General features: G+C 46.2%; 1 protein-coding gene across 3 annotated transcripts in view; it reads right to left on the reverse strand.

Annotated features, from left to right (window-relative positions):
* LOC106587856 (zinc finger protein 609) overlaps positions 1 to 18,422 on the reverse strand; it is a 99,365-nt gene that overhangs the window by 17,094 nt on the left and 63,849 nt on the right. For all 3 annotated transcript variants that reach the window (XM_045689548.1, XM_045689546.1, XM_045689547.1), the window contains one exon: positions 9,743 to 9,965. In XM_045689548.1, the coding sequence (XP_045545504.1) occupies positions 9,743 to 9,965 (223 nt within the window). The remainder of the gene's footprint in view (positions 1 to 9,742; positions 9,966 to 18,422) is intronic.

The raw sequence follows: 18,422 nt of genomic DNA on the forward strand, positions 1-18,422 counted from the left end.
TTTCATTTGATATGCAGTTGAAACAACACCAAACTGGTCAGCCCGCCACTTGTTTTGCCCCTTTAAGGTTCAGAGATAATATGAGTTTGTTACAATCTCTTTAACTGCTACAAATGCAGCTAAGCCAAATGATCAATCATGGCATCATGTCACTGAAATAAGAGAAGGTTGAACACAAACGGTTTTATTTAAAGTTTCGGTTAAGAGAAAAGGTTGTGTAAATTGATTTAATAATCCTGCTAAAGCCCTCAGAAAAAGCTCAATCGTTCATACGTGCCGTACAATCAGCTGAGGTAATTATCACTGTGCACACACAGCGAGCGACTGATGTAAATATGCCTGCTAATAAGGTTTGTAAACCTCTACGTGTCCCTGTGGGGGTTAAAGCACTTTGCTCACACCAGCCATGTTGCCATGACAGCCTGGTTCATCAAGGGACTGTGGAGATAAGAGAGAACTCTGAGAAAAATGGTGTGGATACACATCAGTTAACTACAGGGGAATGATACAGGCATTGTGCTAATACTGGAGCTGGCATTAATGGTGTGCAACAAAAAGCTAGCTAGAAAGATTCAATTCATGTGTCATTTGAAATGGTGAAATACTTTGATGTGCGCAAGATGCATATCGAACTTAGTAGCATTCAAATTAAAATATGAGTCTCAATTTAAAGAACACATCAGTGGCTTTAGTTCTTGTGCTGTCAATGTCTGAAAGCATACTAGTAACATTGATTTCCCATCAGCCACCATACATTAAAATCAGAGTGGAAGTTGAAATCCAAGGCTTGTTTCATCATGCATTGTCTCACATCGGGTGATGAAGGGTTAATAGATACATACGTTTCTATTGGGCGCTGTGTGTGTAACACATCCTCCAACTATGACCTCAGTTCAACATTTGATTAACTTGACGTTTTAACATTTTCACCAGAAAAGCTAAGTCTAAAAGGTCATATTTTTCCATGGTTTGGGTGATATCCGGGTTATTTGTGAGCATTTCACATGGTTATAATGTTGTTAGCAGAAAAACGTTTTTCTCCTGAAAATGAGCTCCTGTTGGGTCTTATTGTGTGTAAGTCATTCTGTACGAATGTGCACTCAACATTCTGAAAGCAACATACAGGAGAGGATAAATTGATAACATTTCCTGTTTGACATTTCTATTGAATGTACATGATAAATTACTTCTGGAGCGGCACTGAACAAAGAAAATACTGATGTATTGGTTAAATCTCAAGGTTCAAGTCCAAAACTTCCAACTTTCCATCTCTTTATGATAAATGAATGGGGAGGGGGGAGGGTCGAGTTTGTCAAAAGAACATTAGTCAAATGGTAGTTGTGGTGTGTAACATGGTATCTCTTAATGACTTCAGTGGTCAGGGGCCATCTGGCTCCTCTATTGCTTTTACATCAAGTCTATTGGAGTGGGTTAAGGTTGCGGTCTATTGGAGTGGGTTAAGGTTGCGGTCTATTGGAGTGGGTTAAGGTTGCGGTCTATTGGAGTGGGTTAAGGTTGCAGTCTATTGGAGTGGGTTAAGGTTGCGGTCTATTGGAGTGGGTTAAGGTTGCGGTCTATTGGAGTGGGTTAAGGTTGCGGTCTATTGGAGTGGGTTAAGGTTGCGGTCTATTGGAGTGGGTTAAGGTTGCAGTCTATTGGAGTGGGTTAAGGTTGCGGTCTATTGGAGTGGGTTAAGGTTGCGGTCTATTGGAGTGGGTTAAGGTTGCGGTCTATTGGAGTGGGTTAAGGTTGCGGTCTATTGGAGTGGGTTAAGGTTGCGGTCTATTGGAGTGGGTTAAGGTTGCGGTCTATTGGAGTGGGTTAAGGTTGCGGTCTATTGGAGTGGGTTAAGGTTGCGGTCTATTGGAGTGGGTTAAGGTTGCGGTCTATTGGAGTGGGTTAAGGTTGCGGTCTATTGGAGTGGGTTAAGGTTGCGGTCTATTGGAGTGGGTTAAGGTTGCGGTCTATTGGAGTGGGTTAAGGTTGCGGTCTATTGGAGTGGGTTAAGGTTGCGGTCTATTGGAGTGGGTTAAGGTTGCGGTCTATTGGAGTGGGTTAAGGTTGCGGTCTATTGGAGTGGGTTAAGGTTGCGGTCTATTGGAGTGGGTTAAGGTTGCGGTCTATTGGAGTGGGTTAAGGTTGCGGTCTATTGGAGTGGGTTAAGGTTGCGGTCTATTGGAGTGGGTTAAGGTTGCGGTCTATTGGAGTGGGTTAAGGTTGCGGTCTATTGGAGTGGGTTAAGGTTGCGGTCTATTGGAGTGGGTTAAGGTTGCGGTCTATTGGAGTGGGTTAAGGTTGCGGTCTATTGGAGTGGGTTAAGGTTGCGGTCTATTGGAGTGGGTTAAGGTTGCGGTCTATTGGAGTGGGTTAAGGTTGCGGTCTATTGGAGTGGGTTAAGGTTGCGGTCTATTGGAGTGGGTTAAGGTTGCGGTCTATTGGAGTGGGTTAAGGTTGCGGTCTATTGGAGTGGGTTAAGGTTGCGGTCTATTGGAGTGGGTTAAGGTTGCGGTCTATTGGAGTGGGTTAAGGTTGCGGTCTATTGGAGTGGGTTAAGGTTGCGGTCTATTGGAGTGGGTTAAGGTGGCGGTCTATTGGAGTGTATGGAAGATCGCAGTTGTCAGCCAGAAAGAATGGGCCTGCCCTCTGGACAGCATGGAATTTCAATTCCAAATGTGTCTTGTGTGGTGAGCTGCAAGCAGCACTCGGGAAATTGGCCACTTTGACAATTGGACAAAGACCATTGATATGAAGTGAAGACTACAGAAAGGAGGAAGGAGGTGGAGGGAAGGAGGTGAAGGGAGGGAGGTGAAGGGAGAAAGTCAAGGCTCAATTGAACATCCATTTAATTCTTCCATTCTTCCTGACATGTCCTCCTCTACTGTTAAAACAAGAGTTAGATTTTTCCCTCTCCCCTTCTTCCTCGCTGGCCAGTGTAGACAGCTACGGGCCCCCTGTCAATGTTTGCTCCGGTACATCAAGGACATAGCACTGAGCAAGCTCAACGAGAGCAAGGCGTCACCCCTTTACAAAAACATTTCAATGAAGCCTTTGACAGGTGGGGGTGATGAAAAGAGTAAGACAGCATGGCCGGCAGTGAGCTCCAGAACCCAGAGGACCTTTCATACAACATGCTTCCTCCAAACACTGACAAGTCAGCACTGCTTAAAAGACTTCTCCAAATGTGATAATATCCGTTTTGTAGCGACCTCTTTTTCTGCTCCAATGCCAAATAACTACGGCAGCTAAAGCTAACAGTCTTAATCCTCCAATGATGTAAATGTATAAACAATCCAGGAAACATTTTTCCCAATCAGCCTGTATTATTGATCTATTAAGGCATAGTGCCTGTGTGACCGCTAGGGGAATAGCCTGCTGTGTGTGGAGAGAGAAAGAGAGGTTGACAGGGGTAAAACAGCTTCGGCGTGGGCTGCAGCGTTGGCTGGGAATCAGATGTGTTCCCTGGCCCTCGGAGCGAGAGGCTTTCTGGGCCGCACTTCAAGAGCAATAAACTTTCCTACGATTTTCAGAGCTGACATTTTGGAAGTATCAGCGGCGTGCGAGGCCTGGGAAGGTTGGCCCAGGGCACTGCAGTGGAGACCCTAGCCTGTCACCATATCCACGCTGAGGGATGTGTGTCAGAGCTCAGCCTTAAAATACCATTCCTGCTCCTCCCTTGGTCTTCATTTCCTGCACTGCAAGCCAGCCGACTCAAACACCTCCATGCCAGACTCTCCTTCTCTCTTTTCGCCTCTCTCATGTTCAGGGTTGAATGTGTCAGAGGGTGGAGACTGCACAAGCTCCTTCACATGGGTGAAAAGCTAATTGATTCACATACGGATGCATAACTTACCTTTTAAAAGGTGGTCATTTGGAGGTCAAATTTATCTACGTTGTTACCTTTAAGCGCATATTACATTGGATAAATCATTCATGGTGAGACTAGACATAGTATCAGAAGCCTGGGGAAAAGGTGAATCCGGCAGGGCATGTTTTTTTGGGACTAGATTCTTATTTTTTTCCCTCCACCTCAACCACCCTTCTTTTCTCTGGAGCGCTTCATTCCGGCGAGGTGCAGACGTTTAACTGGTGTCTGTTGTTCATTGACTCCCACAAAGGCAAAAGGCAGAGGTGAAAATGCAGCTGTTGTGCGGCATGCTAAACAAGCTACATGCTCGCCACACTGCATGCCTGAGCAGCTCCATGTGAGAGTTGCCATGCAGGAGGAGGCAGAACTGCTTAACATCACAGCTAATCACACTGTTCTCTGATTGGCTCTGGGGCTCTGCGGAGCGTTGCTCTGCTCATGCCTAGGTTTACTAATTTGGTTCCCATGTGTTAAGTTGTCTGTTTTTAAGTCTCTCTCGGTGGAGAAGGGGAACATAGAGCCTTGAAAAGGAACTGAGTAACTGGGCTCCGATTAAACCCTAGCCAATAGGTTGTTGTTCAACTGTGGATAAAACTAGCATAGGAGAATCTATGCTATTATAAAAGAAAATGTGTTCTTATCAATCTTACCTGACTAAATAAAAAAGGTACAATTTTTTTTAAACAAACACAAATAAATGTAGAGATGTGTTACAAGCTATGGGGAGGTGTTTTAAAGTGCTTTTATCTATGTGATCTCTACCAGATGACTTGTTTGTTCCACTCACTGTCCACCCACACAGGGTGTCACTGAGATATAGATCTGTCCACTTCAGAGAGACAAAACACTGGCTTCAAAGCGAGGGGATATGCATTCCGGCAACCCCAAATGTTTCTCCAGCACCGGGGACCATAACAACAGTCTACACCTGCAGAACAGAGTGCTTCTCCTCCCAATCCCCCCGCTCTGAAACCACTGACCCCCTCCTCCCTGCTCTGAAACCACTGACCCCCTCCCACCTGCTCCCTGCTCTGAAACCACTGACCCCCTCCCACCTCCTCCCTGCTCTGAAACCACTGACCCCCTCCCACCTCCTCCCCGCTCTGAAACCACTGACCCCCTCCCACCTCCTCCCCGCTCTGAAACCACTGACCCCCTCCCACCTCCTCCCTGCTCTGAAACCACTGACCCCCTCCCACCTCCTCTGAAACCACTGACCCCCTCCCACCTCCTCCCTGCTCTGAAACCACTGACCCCCCTCCCACCTCCCCCCGCTCTGAAACCACTGACCCCCTCCCACCTCCTCCCTGCTCTGAAACCACTGACCCCCTCCCACCTGCTCCCTGCTCTGAAACCACTGACCCCCTCCCACCTCCTCCCTGCTCTGAAACCACTGACCCCCTCCCACCTCCTCTGAAACCACTGACCCCCTCCCACCTCCTCCCTGCTCTGAAACCACTGACTCCCTCCCACCTCCTCCCGCTCTGAAACCACTGACTCCCTCCCACCTCCTCCCGCTCTGAAACCACTGACCTCCTCCCACCTCCTCCCTGCTCTGAAACCACTGACTCCCTCCCACCTCCCCCGCTCTGAAACCACTGACCCCCTCCCACCTCCTCCCTGCTCTGAAACCACTGACCCCCTCCCACCTGCTCCCTGCTCTGAAACCACTGACCCGCTCCCACCTCCTCCCTGCTCTGAAACCACTGACCCCCTCCCACCTCCTCTGAAACCACTGACCCCCTCCCACCTCCTCCCTGCTCTGAAACCACTGACTCCCTCCCACCTCCTCCCGCTCTGAAACCACTGACTCCCTCCCACCTCCTCCCTGCTCTGAAACCACTGACCCCCTCCCCCACCGTCTCCCTGCTCTGAAACCACTGACCCGCTCCCACCTCCTCCCTGCTCTGAAACCACTGACCCCCTCCCACCTCCTCTGAAACCACTGACCCCCTCCCACCTCCTCCCTGCTCTGAAACCACTGACTCCCTCCCACCTCCTCCCGCTCTGAAACCACTGACTCCCTCCCACCTCCTCCCGCTCTGAAACTACTGACCTCCTCCCACCTCCTCCCTGCTCTGAAACCACTGACTCCCTCCCACCTCCTCCCGCTCTGAAACCACTGACCCCCTCCCACCTGCTCCCCGCTCTGAAACCACTGACCCCCTCCCACCTGCTCCCCGCTCTGAAACCACTGACCCCCTCCCACCGTCTCCCTGCTCTGAAACCACTGACCACCTCCCACCTGCTCCCTCCTCTGAAACCACTGACCCCCTCCCACCTCCTCTGAAACCACTGACCCCCTCCCACCTGCTCCCTGCTCTGAAACCACTGACCCCCTCCCAACTCCTCTGAAACCACTGACCCCCTCCCACCTCCTCCCCACTCTGAAACCACTGACCCCCTCCCACCTCTGAAACCACTGAGCCCCTCCCACCTCCTCCCCGCTCTGAAACCTCCCACCTCCTCCCTGAGCCCAGCAGAGTGGAATCACATTAGCACACTGGGGTCTATCAACCACTACCAAACAGCCCCCAGGGAGAGCGAGCCAAACAGCCCCCAGGGAGAGCGAGCCAAACAGCCCCCAGGGAGAGCGAGCCAAACAGCCCCCAGGGAGAGCGAGCCAAACAGCCCCCAGGGAGAGCGAGCCAAACAGCCCCCAGGGAGAGCGAGCCAAACAGCCCCCAGGGAGAGCGAGCCAAACAGCACTCATAGTAGGTGCTGGCTGGGTGGCTTGCAGCCACAGACATGTCACTAACAGATGTAGTAGCCTTGTCTGGAGCCGCCTCTTCAACCTCCCAACAACCTCCCTGACCCGGCAGTCGCTTTCTCTTCCCTTGCTGGGAGACCGAGTCAGGGGGCAGCTGGCTGTGTGCTCTCCCTGAGGCTGGAGCCGCCATAGAGGACTGGGATGAACAAGACCCAGTGCCCACGGCTGGAGCCGCCATAGAGGACTGGGATGAACAAGACCCAGTACCCACGGCTGGAGCCGCCATGGAGGACTGGGATGAATAAGACCCAGTGCCCACGGCTGGAGCCGCCATGGAGGACTGGGATGAACAAGACCCAGTGCCCACGGCTGGAGCCGCCATAGAGGACTGGGATGAACAAGACCCAGTGCCCACGGCTGGAGCCGCCATAGAGGACTGGGATGAACAAGACCCAGTGCCCACGGCTGGAGCCGCCATAGAGGACTGGGATGAACAAGACCCAGTGCCCACGGCTGGAGCCGCCATAGAGGACTGGGATGAACAAGACCCAGTGCCCACGGCTGGAGCCGCCATAGAGGACTGGGATGAACAAGACCCAGTGCCCACGGCTGGAGCCGCCATGGAGGACTGGGAATGTTGATGAGGCGGCGGCCTTTATATTCAGTGGCTTAGAACGGGCGCATCGACTGTGGCTGTGTGGGCGATTTGTACCCCGCATGCCTACTGAGCGATTGAACATGCACCGCTTTGAAGATTAGGTGTTTGCATTATTTTGCATGTGTGACAGAAGATTAGGGGAAGTTATTCAGGCCCTGTAAACTGGGTCTGCTGGTGATACACATTTAAAATGGAATGAATGTATAGCATGTGTGTGATCAAAGAAGTAGTGTTTCACTCAGACCGACGTTGTGGGAGAGATGCCAATGGCCTACTACCCATCAGGCAGAGTTGAAAAGAATTCTGGCTTTGTGTTGCCAGGGGTTCTGTTGAGTATGGATTAGAGGTTGACCGATTATGATTTTTCAACGCCGATGCCGATTATTGGAGGACCCAAAAAAAAACGCCGATGCCGATTAATCGGCCGATTTTTAGACTGTGTTTGTAATAATGACAATTACAACAATACTGAATGAACACTTATTTTAACTTAATATAATACACCAATAAAATAAATGTAGCCTCAAATAAATAATGAAACATGTTCAATTTGGTTTAAATAATGCAAAAACAAAGTGTTGGAGAAGAAAGTAAAAGTGCAATATGTGCCATGTAAGAAAGCTAACGTTTAAGTTCCTTGCTCAGAACATGAGAACATATGAAAGCTGGTGGTTCCTTTTAACATGAGTCTTCAATATTCCCAGGTAAGAAGTTTTAGGTTGTAGTTATTATAGGAATTATAGGACTATTTCTCTCTATACGATTTGTATTTCATATACATTTGACTATTGGATGTTCTTATAGGCACTTTAGTATTGCCAGTGTAACAGTATAGCTTCCGTCCCTCTCCTCGCTCCTACCTGGGCTTGAACCAGGAACACATCGACAACAGCCACCCTCGATGCAGTTGATAGGCTTGAAGTCATAAACAGCGCAATGCTTGAAGCATTGCGAAGAGCTGCTGGCAAAATGCACGAAAGTGCTGTTTGAATGAATGCTTACGAGCCTGCTGGTGCCTACCACCACTCAGTCAGACTGCTCTATCAAATCATAGACTTAATTATAATATAATAAACATACAGAAATACGAGCCTTTGGTCATTAATATGGTCAAATCTGGAAACTATCATCACGAAAACAAAACGTTTTTTTTCTTTCAGTGAAATACGGAACCGTTCCGTATTTTATCTAACGGGTGGCATCCCCAAGTCTAAATATTCCTGTTACATTGCACAACCTTCAATATCACGGCTGCCTTTGTTAGGAAGAAATAGTCTTCACACAGTTCGCAACGAGCCAGGCGGCCCAAACTGCTGCATATACCCTGACTCTGTTGCAAGAGATGACACATTTTCCATAGTTAATAGAAATTCATGTTAGCAGGCAATATTAACTAAATATGCAGGTTTAAAAATATATACTTGTGTATTGATTTTAAGAAAGACATTGATGTTTATGGTTAGGTACACGGAGCAATGACAGTCCTTTTTCGCGAATGCGCACCGCATCGATTATATGCAACACAGGACTGGCTAGAAAAAGTAGTAATATCATCAAACATGTGTAGTTAACTAGTGATTATGATTGATTGATTATTTTTTATAAGATAAGTTTAATGCTAGCTAGCAACTTACCTTGGCTTCTTACTGCATTCGCGTAACAGGCAGGCTCCTCGTGGAGTGCAATGTAAAGCAGGTGGTTAGAGCGTTGGACTAGTTAATTGTAAGGTTGAATCCCCGAGCTGACAAGGTAAAAATCTGTCATTCTACACCTGAACAAGGCAGTTAACCCACCATTCCTAGTCCGCCATTGAAAATAAGAATGTGTTCTTAACTGACTTGCCTAGTTAAATAAAGGTGTATAAAAATAAAATATCGGCAAATCGGTGTCCAAAAATACCGATTACCGATTGTTATGAAAACTTGAAATCGGCCATTCCGATTAATCGGTCGACCTCTAGTATGGATATTAACAAATTATTAAGCCATCTAGGAACTGTCCATCTTTCTATCCAGGAAGATCCCATCTACCTGCCAAGTGCCAACTACTGCTAAAATTGGCCGAATTGTGTAACACGGAATATAAGAGGCCAAGCCCGTCCACAGTTAGGCCAACCCTGCCCACAGTTAGGCCAAACCCGCCCACAGTTGTGTGATTTCATTGACAAAGCAGCTTCACCAGTCATGGTTTGAGTCAGGAGACCTTCAATAGGTCAGTCTTTGCAGCATAACATGAACCTTTAGGCAAATTCCTGAGAAAGCTAGTTATTATAGTCCCACAACAGACCTTGAACTTTGACCTCAGTGGAAGGCTTGAATGAACCAATGTTAGAGGTGATGCACGTCTTTACCCGTGGGCAGAGTAAAACAAGTGCTTTCTGTTATCTTCAAGGCCCAGACTGAACAAAACGTGTTGAGGCCCAATAAAACACAGCTGTTCTGTCTGTTCAAAAGGAACACCAGTGGCAACAATTGTCGGGCTATGCAGGGGCTAATGTTAGCCTACTCACCGTCTTCGGTCTCTTGCCACACAATGCCCTCCAGGTTGACGCTAGTCCCGGGCTCGCAGGGACCAAGGCAATCGGGCTCCGTTGCCAGGGACGCGTCTGATGTGTTGGACGCCACCGAGCGAGTGCGCACCATTATCTGCTCACACGGGGACGCGATGTTGTCCCCCACGGCGGCCAGGAGGTGGAGGGGGGGAGGGGCCGGTGTGGAGACAGGAGATTCCATCTGCAAGAGAGAAGGGGAAGACACACGAGACACATCACTTAAAAAGCTCTGTATACAGCAGCAGATACTGTGTGGGAGGGGATGCCACAGAGAGGAAGTGCGTCTCAACGCATGGGAGACATCCAGGAATGCCTTGATGTAAACTGATGCCTTGATTAGTCAAAGGGTGGTTGTTGTGTGGACTTGGCCCCTCTCTCCCTCTCCTTCCTCTCTCTGCTCCACCACCATGATTAGCAGACAGGAAGGCATTGAACTGCTTCAATCCCAACCACTGGAGGTCAGAGAAGGAGAGAGAGACTGGTGTTAAGCACTCTCCCTCCTCTGGTCTCCCTCTCGTCTCTCCCGCTCTTCTCTTGCAACACAGATCTGGCACCACATCTCATGGACTGATCATCACTCATTCAGCCAGATCTGACACCGCATCATCTCATGGACTGATCATCACGAATTCAGCCAGATCTGACACGGCATCATCTCATGGACTGATCATCACGAATTCAGCCAGATCTGACACCGCATCATCTCATGGACTGATCATTACTAGAGAGAGATACCGCGCGAGAGAGATACCGCGCGAGAGAGATACTGGCTGATTTAAGCTCCATGGTGACACTGAGATCAGTGCTCATTAATTCAAGGAAGTCAACATTAGAGTGCTTCAAAATGATTAGCTCTGATCTGCGTGAGGAACAGGGCACAGCCAAACACGGTGCATTAATTGGGCATAAACCACTCCCTGCTCCAATTTATTTTTTGCAAATGCAGGATCCAATTAGGCTTGAGTAAATAACAATTGACATGCAGCTTATAGGCCTATTGACCACATGAATAATGTTTAAATACAACACTTTGCCTGCCACCCCTGGGCATTTCCATGTAAAAGGACCCATGAGAATCAACATGAGAAGTTCATAGGAGCATATTAAATTGGGTGTAAAATGAAAGCTAAGAGTGCATCTTTTGGGGAAATTAAGGATAGATACATTTTACAACTATATTCCATCACAATTTTTGGGGGCAGAAGTAAAGGCTTTGATTTGTGGATAAACATCTACCAGAAAATGTCTTAAGGTGTCAGAAATACAATCCACCACAATAACGTTGACGTAAACACCACAGCAAAATAATACCACACATTTCATTTGAGAAATGTTTTACTTTCTGTAAGTTTAAGAAATATTGCCTTCTGCCTTGTGATTCCGTTACCTAAAACCCAGATATCTCCTCACATGAGGAGGATAATTAAAGTTCACAGGAGTAACAAGTATTACTGACATTTTATTTATAAATATTGAAATGATTTAAAAACTTGTAATTCTGTTATTAACATACTGTTATGTTCAGCTCATAGCTCTTTCTGTTGGTCAAACCAAGAGTATTAAAACAGGCAGACTGCTCTCTCTCTCTCCACTTAAATGTCACCTCTCCCAGCTCTTACTGACACCTACCCCTCCCGTTCCATTAACTGAAACCAGCATCCTCAGCCACTGAGCACCGACCGACACCGGACGTCCATGGACGTAGAAAAGTAGTTGAAATTTGGTCAGTCCACCCTGGCCTTGATGTTAATGTCCACAGACGTGACTGGACCAAATCTGAACTTATCGTTGACGTATGTTTCACAAGTTTGGATAGCACAGTACAATGAGTAGGTTACAGTACAATACAACAAAAGAAGAGTACAGCACAGTATATTGTAATGTACTATACAGAAGTCCACTGTAATCTACTATTCTGTATTGTACTGCACTGTACTCTACTGTGATGTCCAAACTTGTAAAACAGAGAATGACATTCATATCCATACTGATGCATTTCTGTGTAGTATAGATCAGGGACCCATGATGTAATTATGGTACCAGATATAAATCCACTTCACTTAGTGTAGTTCAATAACCAAAATATATATTTTTTTTAAACTAAAAGGTGCAATGTCATAGCTGACTACCAATTATATCTGCAGACATCTTTGAATCTTAATCTAGAACAGAAGTTTTTGGAAAACATGGTCGCATAAAAACCCGGGGTGAGATTAGTTACCAGAGTTTGCATCTGCACAGTTCTTCCACTGAATTTGGTTGTGTACATTTTTCAGGGTAACATTTTTAACAGTAATCCTTGTGCACACAGTTGTATGGTTTGTTAAACTTAGAAAGCAATGGTTGTTTGGCATACAATACCAGTCAAAAGTTTGGACACCTACTCATTCAAGGGTTTCTTTATTTTTACTATTTTCTACATTGTATAATAATAGTGAAGACATCAAAACTATGAAATAACACATATGGAATCAGGTAGTAACCAAAAAGTGTTAAATCAGAATATATTTGAGATTCTTCAAAGTAGCCACCCTTTGCATTGATGACAGCTTTGCACACTCTTGACATTCTCTCAACTAGCTTCATGAAGTAGTAACCTGTAATGCATTTCAATTAACAGGTGTCCCAAGTTAAAAGTTAATTTGTGGAATTTCTTTTAATGCGTTTGAGCCAATCAGTTGTGTTGCGACAAGGTAGGGGTGGTATTCAGAAGATAGCCCTACTGGTAAAAGACCAAGTCCATATTATGGCAAGAGCAGCTCAAATAATCAAAGAGAAATGACAGTATCATTAATTTAAGACATGGTCAGTCAATACGGAAAATATCAAGAACTTTTAATGTTTCTTCAAGTGCAGTCGCAAAAAACATCAAGTACTATGACGAAACTGGCTCTCATGAGGACCACCACAGGAAAGGAAGACCCAGAGTTACCTCTGCTGCAGATGATAAGTTCATTAGAGTTAACTGCACTTCAGATTCCAGGCCAAATAAATGCTTCAGAGTTCAAGTAACAGGCACATCTCAACATCAACTGTTCAGAGGAGACTGTGTGAATCAGGCCTTCATGGTCAAATTGCTGCAGAGAAACCACTACTAAAGTGGAAGAGAAGAAGAGACTTGCTTGGGCCAAGAAACACGAGCCATGGACATTAGACCGGTGGAAATCTGTCCTTTGGTCTGATGACTCCAAATTCTTTGATTTTTGCTTCCAACCGCAGTGTCTTAGTTAAACGAAGAGAAGTTGAACAGATGATCTCTGCATGTGTGGTTCCCACCGTGAAGCATGGAGGAGGTGGTGTGATGGTGCTTTGCTGGTGACACAGTCTGATTTATTTTGAATTCAAGGCACACATAATCAGCATGGCTACCACAGCATACTGCATCAATACACCATCCCATCTGGTTTGTGCTTAGTGGGACTATTTGTTTTTCAACAGGGCAATGACCCAAAACACACCTCCAGGCTGTGTAAGGGCTATTTGACCAAGAAGGAGAGTGATGGAGTGCTGCATCAGATGACCTAGCCTCCACAATCACCTGACCTCAACCCAATTGAGACGGTTTGAGATGAGTTGGACCGCAGAGTGAAGGAAAAGCAGCCAACACGTGCTCAGCATATGTGGGAACTCCTTCAAGACTTTTGGAAAAGCATTTCTCATGAAGCTAGTTAACCTGTTGGGGCTAGGGGGCAGTATTTGCACGGCCGGATAAAAAACGTACCCGATTTAAACTGGTTACTACTCTTGCCCAGAAACGAGAATATGCATATAATTAGTAGATTTGGATAGAACACACTCTAAAGTTTCTAAAACTGTTTGAATGGGGTCTGTGAGTATAACAGAACTCATATGGCAGGCCAAAACCTGAGAAGATTCCATACAGGAAGTGCCCTGTCTGACAATTTGTTCTCCTTCTGTGGCATCTCTATCGAAAATACAACATCTCTGCTGTAACGTGACATTTTCTAAGGCTTCCATTGGCTCTCAGAAGGCGCCAGAAAGTGGAATGACGTCTCTCCTGTCTCTGGGCGAAAAACAGCAGGAGATTTTGTGAGTGGTCAGGCTGGGAACAGTGACAGCCTTTGAATGAATACAACGTCGCCCGGTTGGAATATTATCGCTATTTTACGAGAAATATTGCATAAAAATAGATTTTAAAAACAGCGTTTGACATGCTTCGAAGTACGGTAATGGAATATTTTGAAATGTTTTGTCACGAAATGCGCTCGCGCGTCACCCTTCGGATACTGACCTGAACGCACGAACAAAACGGAGGTATTTGAATATAACTATGGATTATTTGGAACCAAAACAACATTTGTTGTTGAAGTAGAAGTTCTGGGAGTGCATTCTGACGAAGAACAGCAAAGGTAATCCAATTTTTCTTACAGTAAATCTGAGTTTGGTGAGGGCGAAACTTGGTGGGTGTCAAATTAGCTAGCCGTGATGGCCGAGCTATGTACTCAGAATATTGCAAAATGTGCTTTCGCCGAAAAGCTATTTTAAAATCTGACACCGCGATTGCATAAAGGAGTTCTGTATCTATAATTCTTAAAATAATTATGTATTTTGTGAACGTTAATCGTGAGTAATTTAGTAAATTCACCGGAAGTTTGCAGTGGGTATGCTAGTTCTGAACATCACATGCTAATGTAAAAAGCTGGTTTGTGATATAAATATGAACTTGCTTGAACAAAACATGCATGTATTGTATAACATAATGTCCTAGGAGTGTCATCTGATGAAGATCAAAGGTTAGTGCTGCATTTAGCTGTGGTTTTGGTTTTTGTGACATATATGCTTGCTTTGAAAATGGCTGTGTGATTATTTTTGGCAGGGTACTCTCCTGACATAATCTAATGTTTTGCGTTCGCTGTAAAGCCTTTTTGAAATCGGACAATGTGGTTAGATTAACGAGAGTCTTGTCTTTAAAACGGTGTAAAATAGTCATATGTTTGAGAAATTGAAGTTATAGCATTTTTGAGGTATTTGTATTTCGCGCCACGCGATTCCACTAGCTGTTGACTAGGGTGGGACGCAAACGTCCCACCTTGCCCAGGGAGGTTAAGAGAATGCCAAGAGTGTGCAATGCTGCCATCAAGGCAAAGGGTGGCTACTTTGAAGAAACTCAAATATAAAATATATTTTGATTTGTTTAATACTTTTTTGGTTACTACATGATTCCATATGTGTTATTTCGTAGTTTTTGTCTTCATTATTATACAATGTAGAAAATAGTAAAACTAAAGAAAAACCCTTGAATGAGTAGTTGTCCAAACTTTAACCGGAACCGTGTGACAATGTGGCCAGAACCGTGTGACAGAATGAAGCCTGAATACACCATCATTCCAGTTTGATCTCTAGGTATATTTGTGGGGAGACAATATATGTAAATTTTTTCTACTGTAAAAGATATGAATCTTTCCAAAATGGCTTTCGAAATGCGCTTTAAAGGCAATTTCTCCCTACTAGCCTCCGAAAGGTATTTGTTCACTCCCTGGGAAAGAGGAGCTAGCAAATTAATGTGGCGGCGAGCTGCGGTGAGAGGGGCCTAATGACATTGTAATCACTCTGTGTCAGTTTATGATGCATGACGTGGCCAAACTGTGGCTGCAGTGTGCTGAGTGAATGGGACAGGACAGGTAATCAGCCTGCTGTCAACCGGTTCTGTTCCTGGGCCTTATGGAGACACAGTGAGCCAGCAGACAAGCCTACACAAAGAACCCGATCCTCAAAGTGAAAGCCATGTAAAGAGAGACGCAAACAGAACAGAACACAACTCTTCTAATGCACTTTGCTTCTCAAACCACATTTCCAGACAGGAATTACAGAATCAGGCTTGTCCTGAAACTTTCTGCAGAATATTATTATTTTCTACACTGCAGTCCACTCATTGCTCATTCTTGATTTCTAGATCGCTAGATGGAATGTAAATAAACAAGCGGGCTACAACAGAGGGTTAAAAGAAACTACCCTGGAGAGAATCGGCCGCTCTTCCTCGATCATATTTCCTTTGTAAATTGGAGGCAAGTATGATCACAAGTTGGGCTGTGACTTATTTTACAGCCTCCTTTAGATCCCTGGGAAACGAATGAGACCGTCGTGGTGGCATGGAAACAACATTAGAAACAACAGGGTGATGATGACAGGTTAAGTGTCCAGGAAGTGTTGAATTAAAGGGATTCCCCAGATGGCAACCACTAAGCATCAGTAGGAGAGGCCTTTTGTTCACCACAAGGTCTCAGAGAGCTCCTTTAAGATGCTGGGAGCGGAGGCCTCAACAGAAGCTCCTTTAAGACGCTGGGAGCGGAGGCCTCAACAGAAGCTCCTTTAAGACGCTGGGAGCGGAGGCCTCAACAGAAGGCTCCTTTAAGATGCTGGGAGCGGAGGCCTCAACAGAAGGCTCCTTTAAGATGCTGGGAGCTGAGGCCTCAACAGAAGGCTCCTTTAAGATGCTGGGAGCTGAGGCCTCAACAGAAGCTCCTTTAAGACGCTGGGAGCGGAGGCCTCAACAGAAGGCTCCTTTAAGATGCTGGGAGCTGAGGCCTCAACAGAAGGCTCCTTTAAGATGCTGGGAGCTGAGGCCTCAACAGAAGGCTCCTTTAAGATGCTGGGAGCTGAGGCCTCAACAGAAGGCTCCTTTAAGATGCTGGGAGCTGGGGCCTCAACAGAAGGCTCCTTTAAGATGCTGGGAGCTGAGGCCTCAACAGAAGGCTCCTTTAAGATGCTGGGAGCTGAGGCCTCAACAGAAGGCTCCTTTAAGATGCTGGGAGCTGAGGCCTCAACAGAAGCTCCTTTAAGATGCTGGGAGCTGAGGCCTCAACAGAAGGCTCCTTTAAGATGCTGGGAGCTGAGGCCTCAACAGAAGCTCCTTTCAGACGCTGGGAGCGGAGGCCTCAACAGAAGCTCCTTTAAGATGCTGGGAGCTGAGGCCTCAACAGAAGCTCCTTTAAGACGCTGGGAGCGGAGGCCTCAACAGAAGGCTCCTTTAAGATGCTGGGAGCTGAGGCCTCAACAGAAGGCTCCTTTAAGACGCTGGGAGCTGAGGCCTCAACAGAAGGCTCCTTTAAGACGCTGGGAGCTGAGGCCTCAACAGAAGGCTCCTTTAAGACGCTGGGAGCTGAGGCCTCAACAGAAGGCTCCTTTAAGATGCTGGGAGCGGAGGCCTCAACAGAAGGCTCCTTTAAGATGCTGGGAGCTGAGGCCTCAACAGAAGGCTCCTTTAAGATGCTGGGAGCTGAGGCCTCAACAGAAGGCTCCTTTAAGATGCTGGGAGCGGAGGCCTCAACAGAAGGCTCCTTTAAGATGCTGGGAGCTGAGGCCTCAACAGAAGGCTCCTTTAAGATGCTGGGAGCTGAGGCCTCAACAGAAGCTCCTTTAAGATGCTGGGAGCTGAGGCCTCAACAGAAGGCTCCTTTAAGATGCTGGGAGCGGAGGCCTCAACAGAAGGCTCCTTTAAGATGCTGGGAGCTGAGGCCTCAACAGAAGGCTCCTTTAAGATGCTGGGAGCTGGGGCGTCAGAGTCTGTTTGCTGTTGGAGTGTAAATCATGTCTAAGAAATTCTATAGGGATTTTAATACTGGAGTAAATGTTCTCATGTTCACAGTGGATTAACCTAGCCAACCTCTTAACTGAAGAGTTTAAAGGTCATTGAAGCCATTAGCATCCTCTGTACTTTGAGCATAGTACAGTAGTAGTGTTCACTTAGGCACAGGGCTGAGTGGTGAACAGACAAGCACATTTTGCATTATTGCTTGTTCCACTTAAGTTCAAAGCAAATGTTAAGTGATCCTCTATGAGAGCAGAGAGGCTGAAGGTATCAACAATGAAAGCATGGTTGGTTCCTGGTCCTTGAGTGGTTGTTTCCTTGTGTGTGGTGAGAGGCTGGAACAGTTGGGTACGTCACCAACTTGAGGATCTCTGAGGGTGATAATGATTTAGATACTCTTGAATGCTCTTACTGTCTGAATGATACGGGACTGTGAAATTCTATTCACCACGCCTGTCCAAGAATATAAAATACCATGATAAATGACCTGATACATTTAGACTACTTTCATTGATAAGTTGCTTCATGTATTGAATGACTAAGGAGCATGAAATGGAAAGGACGTCCTCCTGAACCAGAGGCGCAGGGAAACGACAAGAGATGACTAACTCTATTTCTAGGTTCCCCCATACTTCGCACAAAACAACAAACACTTTCATTCCGTGGCAGGCTGTACACACACAGTGAAGTGCTTGTCCATTCTGGGGTTTCAAAAGCCGCATGCTGAGGAAAGGACAAAACTGATAGATTAAACAAGTCTCTGCCTCAACACTCAGCCAACACTGAATTGAGTAGCTTTACCCTCCCACAGGATTTACAGTCCGGTTTATAAAAACTCCCCCAAACCACAATGTTTGAGAGGTTTCTGCAGTATCACGCGAGCCCTCCTTTCAAAAACAGCCCCATGCCAATTTCTTGAGAAAGCCACAATGGCTAAGAAAGATGTTCAACTGAGTGAAAGGATTTTGAATGGATTGGGGAGTGATGTGGAGCATACCAAGTTGCTGACAGAATGACTAACTGTATTAGAACGAGAGGAAAATCTTTGCATGGATTTTCAGTTCATCTTCTCACAGTAATTTCCCCTGA

This window comes from Salmo salar, chromosome ssa11 (assembly GCF_905237065.1).
Source record: "Salmo salar chromosome ssa11, Ssal_v3.1, whole genome shotgun sequence".
Taxonomy (NCBI): Eukaryota; Metazoa; Chordata; class Actinopteri; order Salmoniformes; family Salmonidae; genus Salmo; species Salmo salar.